Here is a 23,788-nt window from a genome sequence, read left to right as displayed (position 1 = left end):
AACAAACATTTTTTTTAAATATAAATCCTGTTTTGTTTTTTTAAATCTAGTATTTTTGTAGACTCATTTTGATTCTTCAGACTTTACAGTCACAAAAATGCAAATGCAGCTTGAGAAGAGCTCATAAAAATGCAGCTGCTGTCATCAGTCACCTTCAAATGTTGCCATTAGCTCACGGCCAATAGTTGCAACTACCAGCAGTAAGTGGTTTTTGTTTTTGCCTTGGGCTTCACCTCTCAGGCCACGTACAAGCTGCCCCAACCTGTTTATGGATTTTTCTTGAGATATACACAGCTTAACTATAACACTGCACATATTTTTCAGGGTGAAATAAAAAGCTGTCCAAAAGCTAAACCCGATTCTTTTAACCTTGTCCATTCATGGGTGGAAATGGCTCTATACCATTAATCATAATGACAATTCAATACTTAACATGACTATCTAGTTTAGTGTTCTCACCTAATGGCCAGCAGGAGGCATTAAGGTGGGTCACTAGAAGCTGCCCCCCTCCAGTGAGAACTTGGAAAGGGCCTCCTGCAGCTTGTGGTGTTCCTCTTCTACAGTCTGCAACACACAAAATCAATATAACCTTAGGAACTGAGAACACACAAACACACACACACAATTCAACCTTCTCCTCTTAACATCCTCTCTTCGTCTCCCTCACTGCTTCTCTGACACATCCCATTGCAAGTGCTGGACATAATAGCCATTTTTAGAGAAGTCCAATTTCACAAGGCAATTTTCAGCAAAGCAATAACAGCAGCAGTTAAATGGTTTTCTATTCTCTGGTTTCTCTTTTGTGCCATTTGGCCCCATTTGTCCACAGCTCACTCCTTACTCAAGTTATCCCCACTGAAATCTTGATGCCCAGCTTTGAGTCTCTTTCTAGTCAGTTCCAATCTTTTGTTAGAGCTGACATTTCTATCTGCCCCTGTCATACGTCCTGCTCCCTGCTTACAGTTTTCTCTCAATATTCCCCTCCATCTCCCCCTCTGTTCACCTGTAGTCTCTTTAGTTGTTCCTCCAGGCTGCGTAGCCTCCTGCACACTTCCTCCTTTCTCTCCTGGGACAGCACCAGGGGCGCGCTGATGCTCTCATCGTCTCCTTTTGGATTTTGACCTTCTTTGTCTGTACTCGTGGGGTTCGTCTCCTCAGCTACTTCGTTCGTGGTCTGACTTTCATCTGTGGATAGAAATATTTAGTTTGAAAGTGTCAAGAGTCAGCAGTCTTTAAATAATAATAAATTCTGGCCATTAATAATTAGCACTGCAAAAATCCTTTGACATTGTAAGTTCCTTGTAATACTGCATTAAATAGAATAGTACACACATACACGAAATCCTGCTTTAACGCGAGGGGATTTGCAATCCTGCTTTTAAAATGGATATACTGATATCAAATTGTGATATTAGAAATACTTTAATACTTTTGATTAATGTGTAGAATCATGTGTAAAGTCGCTAATTAAAAAAAACAAATAAATCAGGTAACACTGGGGTTTTGAGGGTGAAAAATAAGGACAAGAAACTACATGCCAGAGGTTTCAACATTAAATGCTTAATAACAATTCATCAAGAGGAGATAGGAAGCAGCTAGCCTTGCTGCATCCGCTAATGTTAACAACTCTGGAAAGTCACTGCTTAAGAAAAAAAATATTCTGGGAAGTTGTACAGATAAAACTACCAAGACTAAGCTAAGATGGCTCTATTTAGCTTACAGATATGAGTGGTATTAAGCTTCTCTTCATCTATCGCTATGAAACTATTCCTTTAAAAAAATAAGAAAAAAGAAAAGAAAAAAGAAAGACAAAAAAATAGGCCAAACCTGTTAACTGATGCTGTTCCACATCTTGCCCAGGGCCTTTTGATTGCCCTACTTCATGTTCTTCATCAGGTTGTGAGTCCTCTGATAGACTGATGCTGCCGACCAGGAGCCTTTTCAGGGACATGACTAACAGAGGAGACAGATTCATTGGCTTTATTAGGATAGGTAAGCTACTTTGAAAGAAAGTAAAGCCAAAAATATAGTCATTTATAGTTCATGAATATAAGTACAAGGAAGACCCCTATTCACCTTCATCTAATGCACTGTTAGCCACTTTCTCCTGATCATTTTTGGTGTGGCCTATCAAGTCAAACCCTTTGTCAGACAGGAAATCAATCAGCCTGTGCCTGGGATCGGTCGACTTTTTATCTTTCAAGTTGTCCTTATCTTGATCTACAGACAGAGATAAGTCTTAAATTTTGCTTATGTCTTTATGAGTGTGTAACAATGGCAAATTTGTAGGTGTGCAGTCACAACGGTCTCACCACTGCTGCTTTTCAAAGCTCCATTCTCAATCGGGCTCATAGGGGGATTCAGACTAAAAGAAAGGAGGAAAAAAAAGTAAAAACAAGGAAATTGGATTTTTTGATAAATAAACTTTGGCAATATATGAATATCTCTCACTTTTTCCAACACACACACACACACACACACACACACACACACACACACACACACACACACACGTTCAGCCATCTTAGTGAGGACCTTCACTGACATAATGGTTTCCCTAGCCCCTTACCCTAACCATTAAAAATGAATGCCTAACCCTGACCCTAAACCTAACCATAACCTAATTGTAACCCTGACTCTAAAACCGCATTTTGAGGCTCAAAAAGGCCTTCAAATTTGTGCGGACCGGTGCGTGTGTCCTCACAAGTGACTGTTGGTTCTCACAAGTATTCACCTCCTACATCGTTCCCTCGCTCACCTGGAGACCGCTGGAAGCACTGTGAGAATCATGTTCTTTGATTTCTCCAGTGCCTTCAACACCATTCTTCCCTCGGTTCTAAAGGACAAGCTGGTGAACTCTGGAGTGGACCATCACCTCACTACCTGGATCCTGGACTACCTCACCGACCGACCACAGTATGTGAGGACTCAGGGCTGTGTGTCGGACAGGGTCGTCTGCAGTACGGGGGCCCCACAGGGAACGGTTCTGGCTCCGTTCCTCTTCACCATCTACACTGCAGACTTCTCCCACAATTCCACCCAGTGCTTCCTGCAGAAGTTCTCTGATGACTCTGCAATAGTCGGCCTCATCACTGATGGGGACGACAAGGAGTACAGAGGTCTGACCCAAGACTTTGTGGACTGGTGCCAGCTGAACTACCTCCAGATCAACGCCAGTAAAACCAAGGAACTGGTGGTAGACTTCCGCAGGCACAAGCATTCTCCACTGCAACCACTGAACATCCAGGGTATGGACATTGAGGCTGTGGACAGCTACAGGTACCTTGGTGTTCATCTGAACAATAGACTGGACTGGACTCATAACTCAGACGCCCTCTACAGGAAAGGGCAGAGCTGCTGCGAAGACTCGGGTCGTTTGGAGTGGAGGGCCCACTCCTGAAGAAATTCTATGACTCTGTTGTGGCTTCTGCTATCTTTTATGGTGTGGTCTGCTGGGGCGGCAGCATCTCTGCTGGGGACAGGAAGAGACTGAACAGGGTGATCCGAAGGGCCAGCTCTGTTCTAGGATGCCTTCTGGACCCAGTGGAGGTGGTGAGTGACAGGAGAACGGCGGCTAAGCTGTCATCCCTGTTGGACAACGTCTTCCACCCCATGCAGCAGACTGTGACAGCACTGAGCAGCTCCTTCAGTGGGAGACTGCGGCACCCACGGTGTGGGACGGAGAGATTTCGCAGGTCTTTCCTCCCCACTGCTGTCAGACTCCACAACAAAGACTTTAACTGATCAAGCACACACATCCATACATATGCAATAATACTAAGTGCAATAATCCTTTCTGTCATCGTTGTATTTTTACTCAGTTGTATATAGTATTTGTATTTGTATTCTATTTTTATCTTATTGTATATTTTTATTCTATTTTATTCTACTGTATATAGTATATTATTTTATTCTATTCTGTACAGTTGTGTACTGTATTTATTCTTATTGTATTCTAATTTTTGCCTCATAACTTTTGCACTGTCCACTTCCTGCTGTGACAAAACAAATTTCCCACGTGTGGGACTAATAAAGGTTATCTTATCTTATAGTAGAATGCACATTTCAGTCTTCACAAAGATAGTTAGACAGGAACACACACACACACACACACACACACACACCTACCTGATGGGACTGAAGGGAGGTCCTACAACTCCAACTCCAGGAGCCACCGTCAACTTCTTGGTTGTGCTGCCACTCTTCTTCAGGTCATCCACTGCCTTCTTTATCACTTGAGTCCAACTAAAAATATGGAAATACGGGGGGAAAATTATCCTGCGCTTTGAAATCAAAAGGAAACATGATTTATGAATACAATTCTCTTTGGTATTTACATTTTTACTTCTCCAACAGACTGAGCCACTAGTTCATAAATCTGAGCGCCGCTTTCCCAGGTAAATATCACGTAGAAAGCCTTTCGATCTGACACAACAGGAGAAAACAGCAATTCAAAGACTTATCTTACGATTAGAGTGACTTGCAAACTACTGTACTGTGGTGCACTGCTAACCTGTGGCCACATCACGGAGAAAGACTGAGTCCAGCTTAATAATTGGGCTCAGCATCAGCTTGCCGTCCTGTGCAGCGATGTTACTCTTACTGTGGCATTTGACGACCATCTTGTCATCCTGCTTCTGGAGGAGCACCAGTAAGTCCGCAAGCAACACACATTGCACCTCTGAAGGACAGGGAACAGAAAGAGTGGGACCTTCTTGCTGCGAGGCAACAGGCCAACCATTATGCTGCCTATTTGATTCTCATTAACTTGCCAAATTTCGGTAATTCAACTGAAATAATGCTAAAGGGGAAGTAAATAAATCACTATGTCAGTCTGTTTCTTTGGGGTTTTTTTTGCCGATTTTGATGTTCATAAAAGAGAAGTGAAAGACATAAAATCTGTATGACGTTCTACAAAATCTTTTCTTCCTTTTAAAAATCTTTTTTAGTTTAAGTGTGAAAAGTATTACTTTGCAATATATTGAAATGTTTGACCTTGTTGCTGTGAAAGAAAGGCCTGTAATATAGCACATATTTACCAACGGCCTTTTCTTTGGTGACTTTCCATATCAGTGGGCCTTCATAAAGCATCTTCTTCTGAGTCAAGTCAATGTTCTAGTACAGACAGGAGGAGAATAACATGAATATGTTTCAACAAAATCTTGGAGGAAAAAAAAAGGAATATTGCAACACTGTGTGCAAAAGACAAGTTTAGTTGAAAGAAACCCACCCTATATTCACTATAGAGCTCATTACTGGGTTTTAGTCCTGATGTGTCTAATTTGCGCTGGTATTCCCTCAGAGTCTGGGAGCAGAGAGAATGATTGTGAGTCAGACTGTGGTCTGTTTGATAACATAGCACAGAAAAAGATGTACTCTTATAAGCAGTGAGCTAAAGAAGTCTCAAAATTCATTTACAAAACTTCAATTGGTGCCAAGTTACCACGCAGCTGTTGGCTGAGTGGTGAATTGAGCATTTCTTACCAACAGGTTTTCCATCACTTTGACTTCCTCATTGACGTGGTTGAGGATCTTTCTGCAACACTCTGCACTCTTCTCAATTGCTGCCTTCTCCGTTAGATCTTCTGCAGTTAGAGAGAAATACAGAGATGAGAAAAATATGTCTTTAACAGCAAAGCCCAGACAAAAGCCATAAATCAAGAGTGTAACAAAACACTAACAAAAAACAAACAAACAAACAAACAAAAAAAAAACCCACACCAAAACTTTCCATTGGTCCTCCTCGTGGTACCAACTTTCTGGTCACAGAGTCAAAGTACTCAAGAAGTGTTATGTTATAGTTCATACATCAACACCTGCAGAAGGGGGATATACTTTGAAGCAAGAGATGACAGCTATCATAAGGGCAATTAGTAACTTTCTTTGTTAACTCTGGCTTTCTTCCTTAGCTTTTGGGGATACTCTACGATACTCTTGGGGGCACCCAATCAGGGTGCTGCCTATTTCAGTGAGTTGTTTTGATGGAGGCATTGAAGAATATAAAAGATTTACTGCAATAGAACTCTGTGCTGATCCTTCAAACGAAGGAAGACAGGAATCCTGCTGAAACCTCTTTAGGCTGTAAATTCTCAAGATATGTTTATTTTACTTTAATGTCCCTTAAAGAACATCACAGTTCTATGCATTTTTAATTCTCTGTGTCACAGATTTAACAAGTTGCTGTAAATACTCTTGAGTTGTGCATTCAGAGATGCTCTTTTGCATATCTTGATCGTAAAATGATTATTTTGGCTACTTTTCTATCAGCTTACAGCAGTCTGGCCGTTCTCCAATGACCTCTGGGTGTTAGGGCTGTGCGATATGACCAAAATCTCATATCCCGATATAGGAATTCTATCGTCCCGATAACGATATAAATTACAAAAATGTAAACTGTAAATTCTGTGAATCTCGGGCAGCTCGACTTGCGGGAAGTGTTTCCAGCTGCGCGTCATGTAGCTGGAGTCGAGTGTTTTAACCGATGCATGAAACGATACATTTTTAGTCATAAGTTGTAACGACTGCCGTTTCCTTTGTGAGTATTTAATACACAGCGTGCTGCGGGGAAAAGCCTGTTCTAACATTTGAGTCTAAGGTTTATTTTTTAGCACCTGGCGGCTCTTTTTTATTTCTCATCCGTAAATAATCTGGTCTTTCACGTGATTCGGTTTATTTTGAAAAGTCTCAACAGGATCTTGAGCTTTATTGTGAAAGGTTTATGTGAAACATGGTGTTACTGTTGTTGTTGCTAACCACAACGCATAAAAACAGGCGCTTGCCCGTCCGTAGTGTGGTTATATTAAATATAAGAGAAAGAGAGAACTTCAAGAAATTAATATAGCCACTACAGTGACCATCAAAACGATGAAAGAGAGGGATGATCTGATATCCTCGTGTTGGTGTTGTTCCCAGACCATCATTCTGATTGGTCACTTGCAATGTTGATCCTGAAACAACATTTTCATGATGGTCTGGGAACAACACCAACACGAGGATATCAGATCAACCGAAAAAATATTGCCGTAAACAGTTTATTTTGCGACACCACGAAACAAACGATAGCGTAAAATGAAACAATAGACGTTTTTACATCGTCATCCGATATATATCGTTATATCGAACAGCCCTATCTGGCGTCAACCAGGCATTTTTGCTTAGAGAACAACCACTCAATGAATATTTCTCTCTTTTTTGGACCAGTCTGTAAACCCAAGAGATGGCTGGGCAGGAAAATCACAGTAGAGCAGCAGTTTCTGAAATGCTCAGACAACCTCATCTGGCACCAAAAATCATGCCAGATTCAAAGTCATTTAAACCACCTTCCTTCACCATTCTCTTCCTTGGCTTGTTATGTATATAACAAACAGAGCATTATATAAAGCAAGTGAGAGAGAAAGAGATTCTGAGCAGGAGGGAAATTCTTATGGATCATGCACGTGCACGTTCATGTATCACACCACAAACATCTATCATAATCATTGGTGATGGTGGTACTTCCGATTACATTTTCAAACCCAGATATACAGCATTATATAGCTGAGTAATATGATGATACACAGTGTAATAAAAATGCATTTGACTATCTTATATATCAGGAAAGAATAAATGTAAAAAGTAAGAATGTAAAGAAAGTAAGAATGCAATAAGTTTTACAATATCGATGCACATATACTGACACATGAAAGTGAGCAACAAACAGGCCAGGGACACATACAGACACACACCTGTGTTCTTTGCGATATTCTCCAGCAGCAGTGGGTACTTGGTCAGCCTCTGCATCTCTATGGGAATGATGTCCTTGAGCTGCAGCCTACGGCACTGGGGCTTACTCTCCGCCTCCTGAGACACACACACACACACACACACACACACACACACACACACACACACACACACACACACACACACACACACACACACACACACACACACACACACACACACACACACACACACACACACACACACACACACACAGTCAGACTAGAACACCTTTGTCACATTTTGCATTACTTTGCATCTGCAAAGTGCGTCCATGTATGTCTCTGTTCAATCTTGGGGGATATGTTTGTGTGTATGTGGTACCTGTATGAAAATGTTGAAGCGTGGATCTCGCTTCTGCCTGGTCTTGATCTGGTCCAGGGCCCATGACTGGTGGCTGCAGAACCTTGCTGTCAGTTTCTGGAACCACTCCCCCTCTGTACCACCAAACTGAAACACACGTGCACACACAAACATTACAATCAAAGATTGTGTTGTGGCTAGTTGGAAAAAAAAAAATCATAATAATGAAGTGAGTCAAACTCGAGAAGTGCAGAAAAGGCCAAAATCCTTGTTGCATTTTTACAGTAATATTGTGTAAAATGAACTTGTTGGCACATACTGACTTTGTACAATATGCACAGAGAGAAAAGAGAAATATTGTATGATGAAATGAAGTGAAAGACTGTGACGACTCACTCTGTTGAGCACTGTGGTGCTGATGGATTTAACTATGAAGTTGTTATCCAAACGCTGTTTCTTAAGGCTCTCATAGAAGTTACCTGAAATTGAAAGTTAGAAAAAGACAACTGACTTATAAGTAGATAGTGAGCATATTCTCTTTCCTAACACTGTGTTGGCAATTCAGGCAGCACTATGCATTCGTCTTGTATCTACACTTGGTACTATTGGCCAGAACAAATTTAGCATCATGCTTTTTTAACGACAGTGCCCTCAATTGCAGGTAGTACATGCAGTTAGTGATTTCACTAATGAGTAAGGAAGAGTGTTATTTGCATAATGGCATATTCGTTGAAGGAAGGGTGCTATATTCAGCTGTCTGGCTGTGTTTACAAATGCTTCTTTGCAGCAGCCCTTACTGTGCATTTCAGTGATCTCATCAAGGTTGGGGAAGACGGCGGCCAGCTCAGTTGAGGTCAGAAGCTCCTCTCTCTCCAATGGTCTGACAAAGATCACCTGAAGGACACTCAGCATTCGCACATGTGCGTGCTCTGTTGTAAACAACTCTGAGAGGAAAGACAGTAGTAAAAGTACGAGTGATTAATAGGAAATTTAAATATAGTCTATACAACAAACTCCTCTATCGTCTCATCAACTGTTTGTCTCTCTCTAATTACCATTTATGACTTCTTGCATTTTGGTCTCCTTCTTGGTCAGTTTGGACAGAGCCTCAGGAGAGGCCAGCTCCCTCCAGTTGGGTGGATCAGACTCAAACTCCTGCAGCCGCGGATCCACCTCCTCCACCTGCGGGAAAGGGCTGGTGGGGGAGTGGCCAGGGTCTGGGGCAAAACTTAGTCCTTCTGGGCTGAAGAATGAATGTGGGGCGAGAGGGATTACTTCAGAACAAGAACTACAGCTTAGACGAAATGCGACCAGTCAGTTATCAAATTATGTGACTCTTTCTGGCAGCACAGCTGGAGGCTGTTGGCTGTGGAACAAAAGTAGTTGTGAAACAGCTGGTCTTTCTAAATGCATATCAGGGACATGTTAACATTAGATAATCTAGGTAGTAAATGTTCACTGAGAATAACACGATTTCAGTAGCTTGTGATAATTCACCAATAAATAACAGGCAATGGCTCAGATAAAACCGAGATTTTTTTGGCTTTAAAGTGATTCAAGAATAATTGAGATTAAATCTAAACTTTGAAAAACGCACCATTTCCTATTACTGTATAAAAATATAATCAAAGAAGAAACTGCAAAATTCTTTACATTCGAAAACAGCAAGTTAAGCTAATAAAAGGGCACTTAATGTTTATCAAACGGTCAATATTGACCGACCTCGTTCCCCTAAAGAACCTCGTTATCATTGTAAATGAGAGTGCTGTTTAAATGCTTCACTCCCCGATGCTCACAGCACAGGTCAACTATTAGAAAGCAGCCAATGTGTCAGGCAACTGTTAGTCAGTAACAGTGCCAGAGTGATCAATTTCAACAGGAGAAAACAGAAATGTGCCTTTTTAAATAATTTCCACTCATCCACACAATTAGCACTATTTTCCATGAATATTTAACAGATATTAACAGATATGCCTCCTAAGTGATCTTTACAGTGGTGAGCCAGGTGGCTTTAAGCCTTCAAAATTATTTTTTATTTTTAAAGTGCTTCCTGATTATTTCAGGACTGCAGCACTGTTCCTACTTCAACTTGACATCCTGTCTGTCCCTGCTGTGCACCTCACGAGGAAGAGAGGCATTAAGAGAAGGTTTGCCCATCTTACGGATGGAGGTGTTGGGGGGTGAGCGGGGCAGGTGTTGTTGTCGTGGAAGAGGGTGGCTGCAGGTCCACATCGCTACGGGAGCGAGACTGTTTGGCCCGAGAAGAGCCACGCCGCCGTGATGACTGTCGGTCCACTCGGGCACTTTCACTGCGTGCCACTTTCCTACTGAAGGGGTTGAAGTTGGGAAAGGATGTGGGAGGAAGGAGTCAGTTTGAGACAGAATAAAGAGAAATGACAGGTGGAAACAAAAGAAAGCAGCAGGAAGAAAAGAGGAAAATGTGTGGATTTTAAGAGGAAAAGGGAGGCCAGAGAATAAAAAGAAAAAACAGAAAACATAGTAGAAGGAAAAGACAGCAGATGTACGTAGCAGATGTACATATGAAAATAGGTAATTAGGATGATAAAGAGGATGAGATAAATCAATAGAGAATTTACACAAAAATATAAATCATATCAGCAAAAGGTAGAGAAAAAGAAAATGGATAACAAGCAAATATGCATGATATGACATGCATATGTTTAGATAGTAAAAGTATATTTCATACACTGCATTAAACTGCCAATCTACAAAAGGTATGTTAAACTAGCCAGGCATTGCTTGTACTTTGTGGACTATACTGTACAAGTTTCCAGTTTTGCAACTTTAAGCTATCTCAGCAGTTCTCCAGTTTCACACAACAAAAAATCCAGCTAATCTCAACAATCAGCTAATTCTTTCACAAGCAGGTTAAAAATGTTTCACCATGTTTATGTTACGTATCTGCAAAGCACTGTGAAGCTCAATGTGAGCATGTGCATGTGAGTGTTGTGTTCTGTGTTTGTGTGATATGCGATCAGTATAAGGCCTGAAGCATGTCCATGACTCTGTCAAGGCGCTGACACCCACCTTGTCTTCCGTCTGCAAAAACACGGGACACCACATTGTTACACACTCGCCTTTACACAACTATTGTAAGCCACAGTGACAACCATAACGTTCAAAAAGCACATCCCTCCATACTATCCTAAACTAATTTTAAAACCTCTGTCAGAATAGCATGCCAAAAACGATGCCAAAGCCCCTGGCACAACATTTAACACCACATACGGTGGAGACAAGCAGGACAAAGGACGGGCCCTGACCATGGCAACAGACAGAGACACCTTGAAAAGCACATAAAATAAAAAGCTCTAATGAACTAAAAACGCTGAACTAAATGTAGTGTCTATATTTGACTATTAATGTAATTACATAGTGTTAAGTTTTGTCTCAAGCCTGGCAGTAGAACAACTTGCCAATATTCAAATTCTTATAAAGCTTTTACTTTGGCTTAACAAGGCTAATGGCTGTGACTTAGAAAGAGTCAATATTGATGCAATGGCACTATTATGATCACAAATATGCAAGTATGGATAAATATGCCTTTTTATTGCCAACATGTACCTCAATCCCCCCCAAAAAAGATAGAATTGCACAGCGGATGTCTATATGCGACAAAACCTGCAATAAAGCTCTGCTGTAAACATCAACAAGAGATGCAAAGGACGCAGACACAAAAAACACAGAAGATATTTGAAAGAGCACACGTGCCATTATGGAGAAGAAAAAGGAGAGAGGGAATGAGGAAAGGAAAGGCAGAGTGCTGGAAGTAGAAGGCTGGATTTGGGTTCACCTGATCGGGGTCCATCTCAAGACTGAAGACTCTGTTAGCTAGCGAGCAATGGGCAGCATGACAAAAGCTAGCACACAGCAGGGACAGACTGCTGGGGGAGTTTTACCATGCTCGCCCCAGCCTCAGCAATTCAAACACATTTTGTTCCCCCACTTTACCCTGGTCATTCGTCTCCCATAAAGTCTAATTATAATCTGATTACAATCTCTAAATCTGTGAAATGCTTATAATCTCTTACTCATTACACTGCAGATATTATCTTACTCCCTAGACAATACTTGTTATTACTATCTCCGTCCTTCTCACCTTTCTTTCTCCACAGGCTCCTCAGGCGGGATGTCACTGGGTGAGATGGGCGAGATGGGCTCGATCAGCCCACCTGCAGGCCCAGAGGGCAAGTCATCTTGCAGAGTTGGAAGCTCTAAACGATTGCTTGGGACAGCTAGAAGAATTGAAAATTAAATTTAGCATTTTTCTGTTAAATAAAATTGACCTTCTGTTTTAAGCAAAAGAAATAATGGAAATCATTTTACAAGAACACATCAAATCACTCTGAAGGCTGGTATAATATAATAGTGATACAATTTTTATGTGCCCATAAAATGCCTGTGTGTTATATCTTGTGTACATTAGTACTGTCAGGGTGCGACTTTTAGGAGAATGTTAGAATTTAGCCCAAATCACAACATGTTTTCATTTTAGAAAAGAGTTTTAAACTGAAAACTATTTCTGGCCAGATAAATGTTTCACCATCATTTCAAATAATCTCCTGAAAAAGCATGTCATGACACCATGACAGCGGCAGTGCAATAAAATACTAAACAAGGACACCAAAACAACTGTGGTGTATCTCATTCATCAGTATCAATGAGCAACCTTACCGTCACTGTGTGCCTCTATGGTAGTCGTGCTGGTGGCGTTGTTGCTTGGGGAATCAACATCTACCGCAGGTTGCACAGGAGGGACTAGACTCTGCTTCTTGTTCAACGATATAGTGGGAACTCCAGAGTCATTCGGGGTGGTTTTAGCACCAGGACCTTTGCGATCGACTGACCCTCTATCCCTGTCTGCTTGAGAGGACGAAGAAAAAAAACCCAAACAAACAAAAAACCATGACCACAAAGAACCTCATTCACTTAACAACAAACAAACAAACAAAAAACAGCACACAGCAGATTTTGTAAGTCAGACAGACAGGACTTCTGCAGCTAACAAAAGGACTGGTTTGAAACAAAAAGTATATCAACAATGTTTTTTAGATTAATGCAAGTCTCTGCAAGACACAAAACAAATGGGGAATCCTGAGTTAAAGTGCAAAGTCATCAACTACGAGATTTGGATGGGTATGGGTTAGGGGGCCACACAAGTGATTTTAGCCAACAAGGTCTAAGAGTTGAGGAACAACCATTTAGATTAGAAAATATTTATGAAAACTTATGACATTTTCAGTGTTTAAAGACTCAGTGCTAGTATAATATTTGTAAAGAACCACTCCAATGCACAACATCAATTAAACAATGCTCCACCCACATGCTTTGCTGTACTGATTCAGGACATGCACACATGCTTGCGGGTTAATTAGTACCATTCTCAATCTACAAGTTAAAAAGCAGAAGGGGAGGATTCTGAACAGTGACTACCTTCATCCACTTTAATTTTGGACTCAACTGTAACTGGAAAGAAGGGTAGGACAAAATATTTTCATATCCACATTATTCATCAACATCACTTAGCAAATTTTAAAAGTCAGTATATTATATAGTTTAGTATATTAATTATAACACAGGAAAAATAAAAAAATTTATACACACCCATCCAGTTTGGTAAAACAGGAAACACTCTTGAGCTTTTGGCCTTTGGGATATCATCCTTACTCTTGGGCTGCAATATCACCAGGTAGGAAATTAAAAAATAAGGTAAAATTAAAATAAGATCAAAAGGCTGAAAAAATACAAATTCAACTACAAAATGGTTTAAGAAGAACACTGCAGGCCAATAATTGCCTTGCACTGTTCTGATTGTTGATGCATTTATTTAGCTTTCTAATAGGATACCAATGCTGTCAGTTTACCTTACCTTAGTCTTTCTAGTGAAGAAACCTCCTTTGGACTTCTTACTGTCAGCTGCCTTGTTTTTAACCCCGAGGTGTTTCATGTACAAGACCACAGCATTAAAGATGGTTTGGCTAGTGGAGAAACAAGAAACTTGTGTTAATAATAATATATAGTTTTTAAACAAATGAACTTGCTTAAATTCCCAGAATATATATCTATATATATATATATTTTTTTTATATTTAAAGTCCCTACAGACGCATGTGTCCTCACATTAATGGCAGCAAAAATACCAGTGTGCTTATTCTATCTCCAAGTAATACAGTTGAGACACTTGGTTTAAAAAAAAAAAAAAAAAAAAAAGGACGAACTTCATGAAAGACTAGAAGGAAAGAGGGAGTTGGAGAATGTCTAGAGGAGGAGCATGAGAGGAGGAGCTCAGAAGAGTGGGAAGGGAAAAAGAAGAGACACAAAGAGCTGAGGAGATATTAAAGGAGCTAGGAAAGGGAGGAGACACTGGGGATGTGCATAGAACAAAAGTGCATCACATTACCAGACACTGCACAGTTTCTCAGAGTCTGCCGCCTGAGTACAAGGCGTACAATAAAGAATTTGAACTGAAGAGGACGAGGAGTCCTCAGAGAGTAGCCTAAAGACACTAAGGCATGCATGACAAGGTTAGTCAAATATATGCACTAAGAGAATATATTGTCTAATAAGGACATTAAAAGAAAAATTTAATGCAAATAGAATAAAAACGAGTGCAGTGACAATACAGAAAAAAAATATATTTTTGGATTGGATTTTCTAACATACTTCTACAGCAACATACATTTTGAAACAGTATGCCAAATGTTTGGCCGGACCACACCCAGGCTTGCAGAGGTCAAAGCTGCTACACAAAGAAGAAAAAATATATATACACAACAACACCATTGACTCACCATTTATCCTCATCAAAGGCACCTGTTGATCTGAAAGAACAGAGACAAGTGTCAGCGATGTCACTATTGTAGACAGAAAAAACAAAACAAAGAAACAAACAACAAAAGTAATTCTGATGCTGCATCTAACTCACCTCTTCCTTTTAAGTAACATTTTTTCTTTCTCTTGCTCGACTAACTATGAACTCTGTTTTAGGCCTGTGGAATCTGAAGTGATTAAGCTTTTCTTGATACAACTCAAAACTGATTGTTATGCTGTTGGGGTCAGAGCTGCAGCTATTGATCATATTCTAAGAATCCACCAAAAAAGGAAAGAAAAACTAAAAATCTAAAACAAAAAAAAAGATTAAAAGTGCAAAAGATGCTTCAAAAGCTACTCTTCTGCCTGTTCCAGAAATTTTAAACTCAATCTGCACACTTGGCGATTTGCAAAAGAAAAACCAAACTGCTGTCCTCAGTATCAAAAATTCTCTGCCCTGCTTTGTCTCTTCAGTCAGCCGCCTGCAAAGCAAAATCAGAAGTGCTCCAGCGCAGCGGAAATGTCTATTTAACCATGTTTGTCTGATGCAACATGCAGGCAAGACTGTGGAAATTGGATACTGATGTTTTGAGATGAACATAAAGGATGGGAGGGGTTTCCTCGGGATTTCCTTGCATAATCCAATCACATCGACTGGTTGCCTTGTTCGCTTCATCAAAGAGACCAATAAGAAACAGATGGGGTGAGGTCACTGTGTTGTGGTCAAGAATGGAGGGAGGTGTGTGCGTGTGAGTGCAGAGGGGTGACTGAGTGTGGGAGTGCCGGAGAGGAATAGCGAGCAGGACTGAATGGAGTGAGGCTGAATGATTCGTTTGTGCACTGGAGATAAAGATCCAACTGTGTGATAGTAATTGAGTGAGTCAAAACTGAATTATCACGTCTTTGATAGAGACTCCTTTGCAGGCTTTTTGTGTCTCCTCCACTCTCATCGTGGTTATATTCACAGGATGAGTGCTGCTTGTGCACAGTGCACCTCTTTTCATTTCTGCTGATCTTTTTTTTCTCTCTTTGACAAGATGAAGTTAGACAGTCTTCTGCCCCTTTCCCTGGCCTCGTCTCCCTCTCTGTCTGACTCATTTCTTGTAGAGGATAACACATTGTGGTTTGCCACGGGGTCAAGGATAGATTAACTTTCCCCTAGATCTCTTACTTTCTTTCTTTAACTGTGTTCAGGGCAGGAGCTATCCAGCATCGATAACCCTCTGGCCCTTTCTTTTCCTTTGTCTCTTCTGCTGTCTTACCCCCTCCACCTCCCACTACCAGCCCTCCTTCAGTTGGCAAAATGCCAGGGGAGAGCCTTCCTGCCAGCGTGGCACTACTGACTCCATTTTTCTTCTCCGCTTCCTCATGTCTTTCTGGCTCTGTTTTGTTGTGTTTCAATCACAAGTCCCTTGTCATCTTAATTTCATCAATTACCTGCTTTATAAGCTGTTTGGAAATGGATTTGTGCACGACTAATGCTAACGCTTTCCTTTTAAGGAAGTTTAGAAGCAAGATAAGGGAAGATTAATACAAAACTACCAGCTTTAGCCAACAGATCAGTCATCTTCATGTGCACAGCAGAAAGTAATAGCAGAGAAAATAGCTCCCAAGAACATCTAACAAAAAATTATTGTAATATGTAAAGTGGTTACCCATTATTAGTAATCGTTGGCATTTTAAGCACATCCAGCAGAATCTCTATGCAGAAAATGACTTGAACTTCACTTTGTGGAGGCTGGATACCTGAAATATTTGTTGAAAAGTGGAGTAAAACTCACTGTGTCTCAGACATCTTCTCTAGGAGGTTCTCAGCAACAGACTTCTCCTTCATATCCGTTGGGACACGGTCGGTGGGATAGTGGCTGTCCACGTCATTTAGCTCAGCCTCACTGAGGGTCATACCCATCATCCTCTTTTGCCTAGGCAACACAGAGCAAGAGCAGAGAATCAAGTTTAGCAAAAACATCTCAAACTTTTAACACTAAAAGGATAAAATGAAGACAGTGTTGTGCAAAAGTAACAGAAAAGCACAGTCAGCTTTTGATCCACCATGTAATACCGACTGGTAAGTGTATGAGTAGCAATAGCATCATTTGTCAGCATCACAGTGATCCCCAAACACACTGCTAAAGCAGTAAAAGTACACCCAGATAGAAAAACATACAATAGAACCAGTCATGGACTGGTCTCTCCAGAGGTCAGACCTAAACAACATTGAAGCAGTGTGAGTTCATCTTGGTGAAAAAGTGAACAAAAGGCAGATAGCATCCAAAGAAGAGCTTTGGACCATTCCTGAAGAGTACTTAAAGAAATGACAAGAAAGTCGCCTAAAGAAGTTTACGCAGTGCTGAAGGATAGATGTGGTCATACCAAATACTTACTTTCAAGTTTCTTTGAATTGTTCAAACTGTGTTTTTACCTTATATTCCGTATTTCAATTTAAGCTTGCACATAAAAAATGAGGGGTGGTTCAAGACTTTTGTGGTTCAAGACTTTTGCAAAGTTCATTATGTTTTTCTAATTCATTAAAAAGGTACACATAAATCTAGGACTGAGAAATGGGCAAAAAATTAAATTATAGAATCACCTACTCATTTTTTCTCCATGACCTTCAACCTTCCTTTGTCATCTTACTCTCAAATGTAAGATCAGTGTGCTTCATATGGATTTTGGTAAAGAGTGGCCTGCATATTTCTGTTTACCTAAGCACAGGTGTCATTAACATAGGATAGAGAAAGACAAGACAACCTTTTGTAGTGTTTACACATAAAGATTTCATATTGAAATCTTTATGTGTAAACACTGGTAGTTTTGTATTAATCTTCCCTTTAGTGACTAATGTGTATTAGTCACTGTTGCAATTCTAAATGGAGGAGGGCTAGATTTTATAAATTACATACCTACAATCAGGATATGCACAGTAATGTTAAGTTCACATAACTGTTGAATGTTGTCAAATACTAACATTCATAAATAGCTTTAGACCTAGAAGTTGAATCCAATTAATTACTTTAAAAAACTGTTTCAAGTTACTTGAGTAATGCAGAATTGTAGTTATTGGGTTAACAATGCAAAAGAACTGAGATGGTAATTTAAAGCAGCTCAGTGTCCAGATAAGTGTTGTTACACCTTTTAACTCTCATTTCCAACAACAAACAAAATAAACTTTTTGAGACCAAAATTTGAAAATTATTTTTCAGCTTGTTTTGAAGTAACTCACTGAAAATGTATCAAAGACAATAACAAGACAGATCATCAAACGGAAGCTTTCTTTTTTTTAGTGAGGAGAAACACCAACAACACCAACCTTTAGATTAATAAAAAGTGTAATTATTATTGTAGTAATTTTTTAAAAATTAATTAACCAAAGTTTCAAGAATGTCCCTGATCACATACCAGCCATTAATCCCAACCCTGGATGTTCTAATCATGTTGTGAGATGCTTGTTGTGCATTTATAAACTTCTTGCCAATTTAGTAAAGTATGTAAAGCCTGAGTAGAGTTCTCACCTGAAATCCTCCAACTGTTTGGCCACTTCAGCAAGTTGGACGCTCTGAATGTCCTGAACAAAGCGCTTTTGGATATCATCTGTGAGCACATCTAGACGGGATCGATCTTAGGGAGAAGACGGAAAAGAGAAAGGAAAGAGTGAGTCAAAAACTAGAGAGGAACAAAACAACAATGCACTGACTTATATCTATAAACATCACTGGAAAATAACTTACCCAACTCAGAGTTTACGTGAGCTGGTACTGCCACTTTCAGAACCTGTAATGTGAAGCAAATGACAAAAAGATACAGAGCGAAAAATAGAAAAATGAGATACGATTCAGACAACATTCAGACTAACTGACAGTATGGATTCTCAGTTTGTTTTGTAAAACACTGTGATGCAGTAGCTAGATGTCACCACAGGGTGGCATTTTAACACAGGAAATATAGATAAGAGAAAAAACAGATACTCCAAAGGGGGATGCTCTGTGCTCATGTCAGCTCTGTCATTGACATGAAAATAACCACATGGGCCAACTTTACGTCAATAGGTTAACAGAGGGTTAACCTCCTTTTTTCAGTCCCTCCTTTTTTCACCCTGAAAGGAGGGACTGAGCGAAGATGATTCCTTCTACAGGGCTTTCCCACGATCTTGACAGGAAGCTGTGAGGCTGTACGGGCTGGCAGGGAGTTTGACTCAACTGATAGACATGTACAGTGCATGAGCTCTAAGGAGCAAATATAATGGACAGTAATGTGGGCCAGGTGTGCAAGACAGATACTGTACAGACAAAGCAAACAAAAACAATGGATTCCTCTCTCATAAGTTCATCTTATTTATTGAGCTGAGCAGCTCAGTAAATTCATAATTTTAGAAAAATAAAACACAATATTGTACTGATCATACAAAGGCTACTTTTGTCTTACTAACCTTGAAGTTAAGAAGCTCAAAGATAAGTTTAAACCTAAGAATTAAGAGAATATCAATGATCTAAAAATACATAGACAGGGAGCCAACCCTACAGTCTGTTATTATGGGTATATTTCAAATCATGCAAGCAGAACTTTGATAGTTTGATCATCCAGGCCATGAGCCAAAAGAATCTGAGGGAAGAAATCATTTTAGTGGTTATCAATTTTTTTTACAGTGCAATTATAACTCCATTTACAGCAAAAGGTAAATAAGGACAGATAAGATAAAGAGTATAAAGGGTATAAAATACTTTGTATTTAATTATCAGAGTGACTTCATTCCCTCTCTGTACTGAATTGTTCTGCGTTTTGTTTTTTTGTTTTTTGCATGAAGTCTGCAATAAATTTAATGTTTCAAGCTTTACATCTTTATCTCTATTTTGGCTATGAAAGGTATAAACATTTGGGCCAATTTTTGATAATCGAGACGGCTTTAAAAAAGACAGAAATGTTGAGTAGTCTGCTACTTACTGCACCCTTGTCCAAGAAGGTTGTGTAAAAATCCCCAAACTGCTTTTTGGTCTCTTTGGCACTGAGGTTTTTGAAGAGCTCAGCATGGAGGTAACAGAGCTGACAATTGGGAAAAAGACAATTTTATTTAGTACTGAATAGCTCCAAAATCTTTTAAAATAACTACTTGTGCCAATTTATGACCACAGCTGTCACAATTTTATTTGACATGACCACTAAAGATCACAAACACCTACATCACATAAAGGCATGCCAGACATAAAAACCCAACTTCAGTTTGACTCAGTGTGCTTACATGTCTAATAGGGGTGCAACGATATTCGTATCGATATTGAACCGTTCGATACAGTGCTTTCGGTTCGGTACGCATATGTATCGAACAATACAACATTTGTAATTTATTTTATCAATTTTCCTTCTGACGATGCTGTCTGTGTTGAGCGCTCAGTGAATCTGTGTTCGACTACTCCGCCTAGGCTGCACTGTCCAGCGCAGATCCACTGAGCGCTCAACACAGACAGCATAGTCAGAAGGAAGAGCGCAGGGCAAGCTAGCGAGACAGAAGTTAAGCTCTCCTTGCAACAGGCAAATTGAACCTCATTCAGATCTGGCGTTTGGAATTATTTTGGTTTTCATGTGACGTATGACTCTGAAGGTAAGCGAGTCATGGACTAAAGTAAAACAGTATGTTGGATGTGCCATGCAATGCCTCATTGGTGTGAACTAGTGTGTTAGCGCAGTTAGCTCGTTAACGTGTTGGCCGTCTAGCCCCATGCACGGAGCGATCGGCGGTAGCTTGTTAACGGAGATTTGCCGTGTTGTGGCGTTAAGGTCATTTCAACGAGATTAACCTGAAAGCACTAGTGGGAACACAACGAATATGACTGCACATTTACGCCGACATCATCCTAGTGCAAAGACAAAAACAACAAGCATGCTACTAACTTTAGCCGAGTCATTTAGACAGCTGTTAGCACATGATTCTCCTTATGCTGCTGAGAATATAGCCCAGAAGAAGCGGATAGTATAGCTTTTATTTTGGAAAGAGCCATTTCTCTGTAATAAACTCTCTTTTCCAAAGATGAGTGATTCCTCAATCAGATACAGGGCTCGCAATATCGCTAGCCCGACGTCCCGGAGCTAGCGATTTTTTCAGTCGGGCTACCAAAATCTATCTCTTCCCTGCCCGTCGGGCTATTGTAGGAAGGAAAAATATATGTCAATGCTTTTGCATTCTTTCAGAAATGTAGCTGGGTAATTATGTCATTGGCATCGGTGAGCCACTGTCAATATGTGACATATTGAAATCGCGTTTGAATTTGCGCTTGTTTTTTGCTTTCACTTTGCAATCGTGCGAACTGTGTATAGAGAGCGACAGCACTGATCTGTGAGTGATGATAATTTGTGCACCAATTCCTCTGACATCGTCTTATTCATCGTTAGCTTACTATGCAAACATGACAAGTGAAATCTCCCGCAGCTTAAACATGTGAGAGGTTGATCGCGCAGAGAATCGCTGAGCTTATGTGAGTGAGTGTGTAAAAGCATTTCAGTTCTGCTGAGCCAAATAAGACAGGTCAGGGTGAAGAAGTGACAGCCAAAGAAAAGCTTACCACAAAACGGAGAAGTTATGACAAATCAGACTATAAGGCAAAAAGAAAGTGCAGCTTTATGGTTTCATGGACAAAATAATTTCTGTGGCTGCAATATGACGAGCTAAATAACCAGGGCTGCACATAAGTGGTCCGCAGGTGCGCATTCGCTGTCAAAATAAAAAACACGCACAAGGGTTAGGGTTAAATTTAAAAACTGTACTTTTGAGTTAAAATATATATTTATAATTTTAATAAATGACAAATTAAAAATGCATGAACATTTTTTTGTATCGAAAAAATATCGAACCGTGACACCAAAGTATCGAACCGAACCGTGAATTTTGTGTATCGTTGCACCCCTAATGTCTAACACAAAATGACTGACATCAATTTAATAGTTGAATCCTAATGACAGTATCCCATAAAGTAGTTATTGTCCCCTCCAGAGATTATCATGCACATACCCCAACCTGCATTTGTCTAGTGGACGCACTATAACCCCAAAGCAAATTGAGCACGCAACCACTGATGCAAACCACATTTTCTTAAATGCTGCAGAATTACAAATATTTTGTTAACAGACTACACGACTCAAGTCGTGACAAACATGAGGGAAAAGCAGGGGGGTGATGGAGCACATCATGGGTGTGAAACGTGTAACAGTACCTGGGTGGGTCATGTTCTCTGCATGCAGAATAAAGGGAAAAGGACAGGCATGCCTTTGATCAGCACTGACATACACACGCAAACAAACCTTTTTCTCTATTCCCATGGGGGTTACTCATCGGTATTATGCATTCCATGGTCTCCAATTTAACCCCAACCAACAACTAATTCTAACCTTTATCCTAAATCCAAATATTAACTCTGAAAAGTAAAATTGGACTCATAGGTAAAACAGTCTTAATCCACACTGAGGTACAGTGGACATCAAAATAGCTGTTTCATGTGTTTCACACAAGCCAGACAGAAACTGATGACTATTATGATTTGGATTTCATGATTAGATCATATCTAAAAGGTGATATACTAACTCTACATTTAGAGTTACTCATCATTATCGTCACTAACTTTGTAAAAATATCTGTTAACAGCAGCTGCTCTGTGGAAGCTTGTGTTATCTCAGTTTCATATAGCTTGTTGGCTGTAGTGGACCTTGCATAATGTGAGTTCTCACCAGGGGAGCAGGGTCAAACTGCAGAATGACATGTTGCAGGAAAACCAGCAGGTGGGTCGGCCGACTCTTCAACTGCTCTATGTGGTTAAAGGTGTTGGACCGGTCTTCCACGTACTGAGACAGACAAAAATAAATAGGTGTAAAAGGAGATGGAATAACTTATCTGAGATATGATGATCAAGTAACATTCAGTCCTTCATGTGCCACTGTTTTCTGCACTCACCTCATTCAGATCGTTTTCAAAATCCTCATCCTCAGCCCCGATGATGCTCATGGCTGGGTTAGAGCACTGAGGTCCAGACACACCCTGCTATGGAGAAAGAGGCAGGGAGGGGAAGAAAACAAAACAATTAGCAAAAGTTATGTGCTATACTTTGAAGTGGTAGGGTATCTCTTTGACGTCCTGGGCTCCCACTGAGCAGAGCCAGACATAAAGCCAGATGACAGTTTACACACAGTGAACTTTCCCAGTGTTCTACAAGTTCAAGCAGAAAGATGGGGGAAAATGTCACAGCTTCTAAACCAGCCTTCTGGAGAGATCGAGACAATCCTGATGGGCCATAATAGTTGTGGGGTCCTTGTATTAGAAGCAGAGACCTGCTTTAAGTAGAATCCCATTCATACAATCCAAGAAAGTCACAAAAATTCAATGCATTATTTATTTTTCACTAACAATGAGTGCTATTAAATAAAAATTTATAAATGTTTTTAAAGAAGATCTGTTCATTTTAAATTTAATACCTGTTAAATGAAAAGCTGGGGTATGCTTACCAATGTCCTTACTACTTCTTTTAAAAGGAACTATTGCTAACTGTATTTCTGAATTTGATTTAAAATTGTTTTTTTAAATGACTAGAAGACAATGCTTTATGAGACTGTGTTAATATAGCCACCACCGTAACACAAATTTAAAAAAAAGTAAATTAGACAAGATAGGTGTGGTTAGTACTGCTGCCTTACTCTACGAAGTTCTGGGTTAAAACTTCCTGTTCTGTGTGAAGTTTGTGTTTAAATATACAAGTTTCGTTAACTGGTGATTCCCAGAAAGTTGATTCTGTTCATCTGGAGGCACCGTGGGAGAATGTTTCATCACTGACTTCTTCAGTCTCAGCTCCCTGCAGGTTTCTCCAACCTTATAAACAGTACAGTTGCATAACAATCAAAATAGAATGATGAACACAAT

General features: G+C 40.0%; 1 protein-coding gene across 8 annotated transcripts in view; it reads right to left on the bottom strand.

The window, feature by feature from the left end:
• Positions 1-23,788, bottom strand: part of arhgef1 (Rho guanine nucleotide exchange factor (GEF) 1) — a 43,193-nt gene that overhangs the window by 3,106 nt on the left and 16,299 nt on the right. The window contains exons 2-30 of one of the 8 annotated variants that reach the window (XM_082551802.1): positions 22,829-22,915; positions 22,606-22,719; positions 19,834-19,932; positions 18,624-18,666; positions 18,408-18,513; positions 16,677-16,817; positions 14,877-14,906; positions 13,955-14,063; positions 13,690-13,759; positions 13,519-13,545; positions 12,760-12,948; positions 12,185-12,320; positions 10,227-10,391; positions 9,120-9,307; positions 8,862-9,008; positions 8,461-8,543; positions 8,086-8,211; positions 7,725-7,839; positions 5,485-5,585; positions 5,231-5,305; positions 5,040-5,115; positions 4,514-4,681; positions 4,338-4,425; positions 4,129-4,245; positions 2,313-2,365; positions 2,077-2,220; positions 1,828-1,953; positions 1,004-1,185; positions 460-564 (exon numbers count right to left, since the gene is read on the bottom strand). In XM_082551802.1, the coding sequence (XP_082407928.1) occupies positions 493-564; positions 1,004-1,185; positions 1,828-1,953; positions 2,077-2,220; positions 2,313-2,365; positions 4,129-4,245; positions 4,338-4,425; positions 4,514-4,681; positions 5,040-5,115; positions 5,231-5,305; positions 5,485-5,585; positions 7,725-7,839; positions 8,086-8,211; positions 8,461-8,543; positions 8,862-9,008; positions 9,120-9,307; positions 10,227-10,391; positions 12,185-12,320; positions 12,760-12,948; positions 13,519-13,545; positions 13,690-13,759; positions 13,955-14,063; positions 14,877-14,906; positions 16,677-16,817; positions 18,408-18,513; positions 18,624-18,666; positions 19,834-19,932; positions 22,606-22,719; positions 22,829-22,879 (3,141 nt within the window). In that variant the 5' untranslated portion in view covers positions 22,880-22,915 and the 3' untranslated portion in view covers positions 460-492. Of the gene's footprint in view, positions 1-459; positions 565-1,003; positions 1,186-1,827; positions 1,954-2,076; positions 2,221-2,312; positions 2,366-4,128; positions 4,246-4,337; positions 4,426-4,513; positions 4,682-5,039; positions 5,116-5,230; positions 5,306-5,484; positions 5,586-7,724; positions 7,840-8,085; positions 8,212-8,460; positions 8,544-8,861; positions 9,009-9,119; positions 9,308-10,226; positions 10,392-12,184; positions 12,321-12,759; positions 12,949-13,518; positions 13,552-13,689; positions 13,760-13,954; positions 14,064-14,876; positions 14,907-15,010; positions 16,129-16,676; positions 16,818-18,407; positions 18,514-18,623; positions 18,667-19,833; positions 19,933-22,605; positions 22,720-22,828; positions 22,916-23,788 lie in introns of those variants that run through there. The other 7 variants (XM_082551803.1, XM_082551800.1, XM_082551799.1 and 4 more) reach the window with 7 other exon arrangements.

The sequence above is a fragment of the Aulonocara stuartgranti genome (assembly GCF_965226115.1).
Source record: "Aulonocara stuartgranti genome assembly, chromosome: 11".
NCBI lineage: Eukaryota > Metazoa > Chordata > Actinopteri > Cichliformes > Cichlidae > Aulonocara > Aulonocara stuartgranti.
The sequence above is the reverse complement of the archived record's forward strand: the minus strand, read 5'-3'. Positions and strand labels throughout refer to the sequence as shown.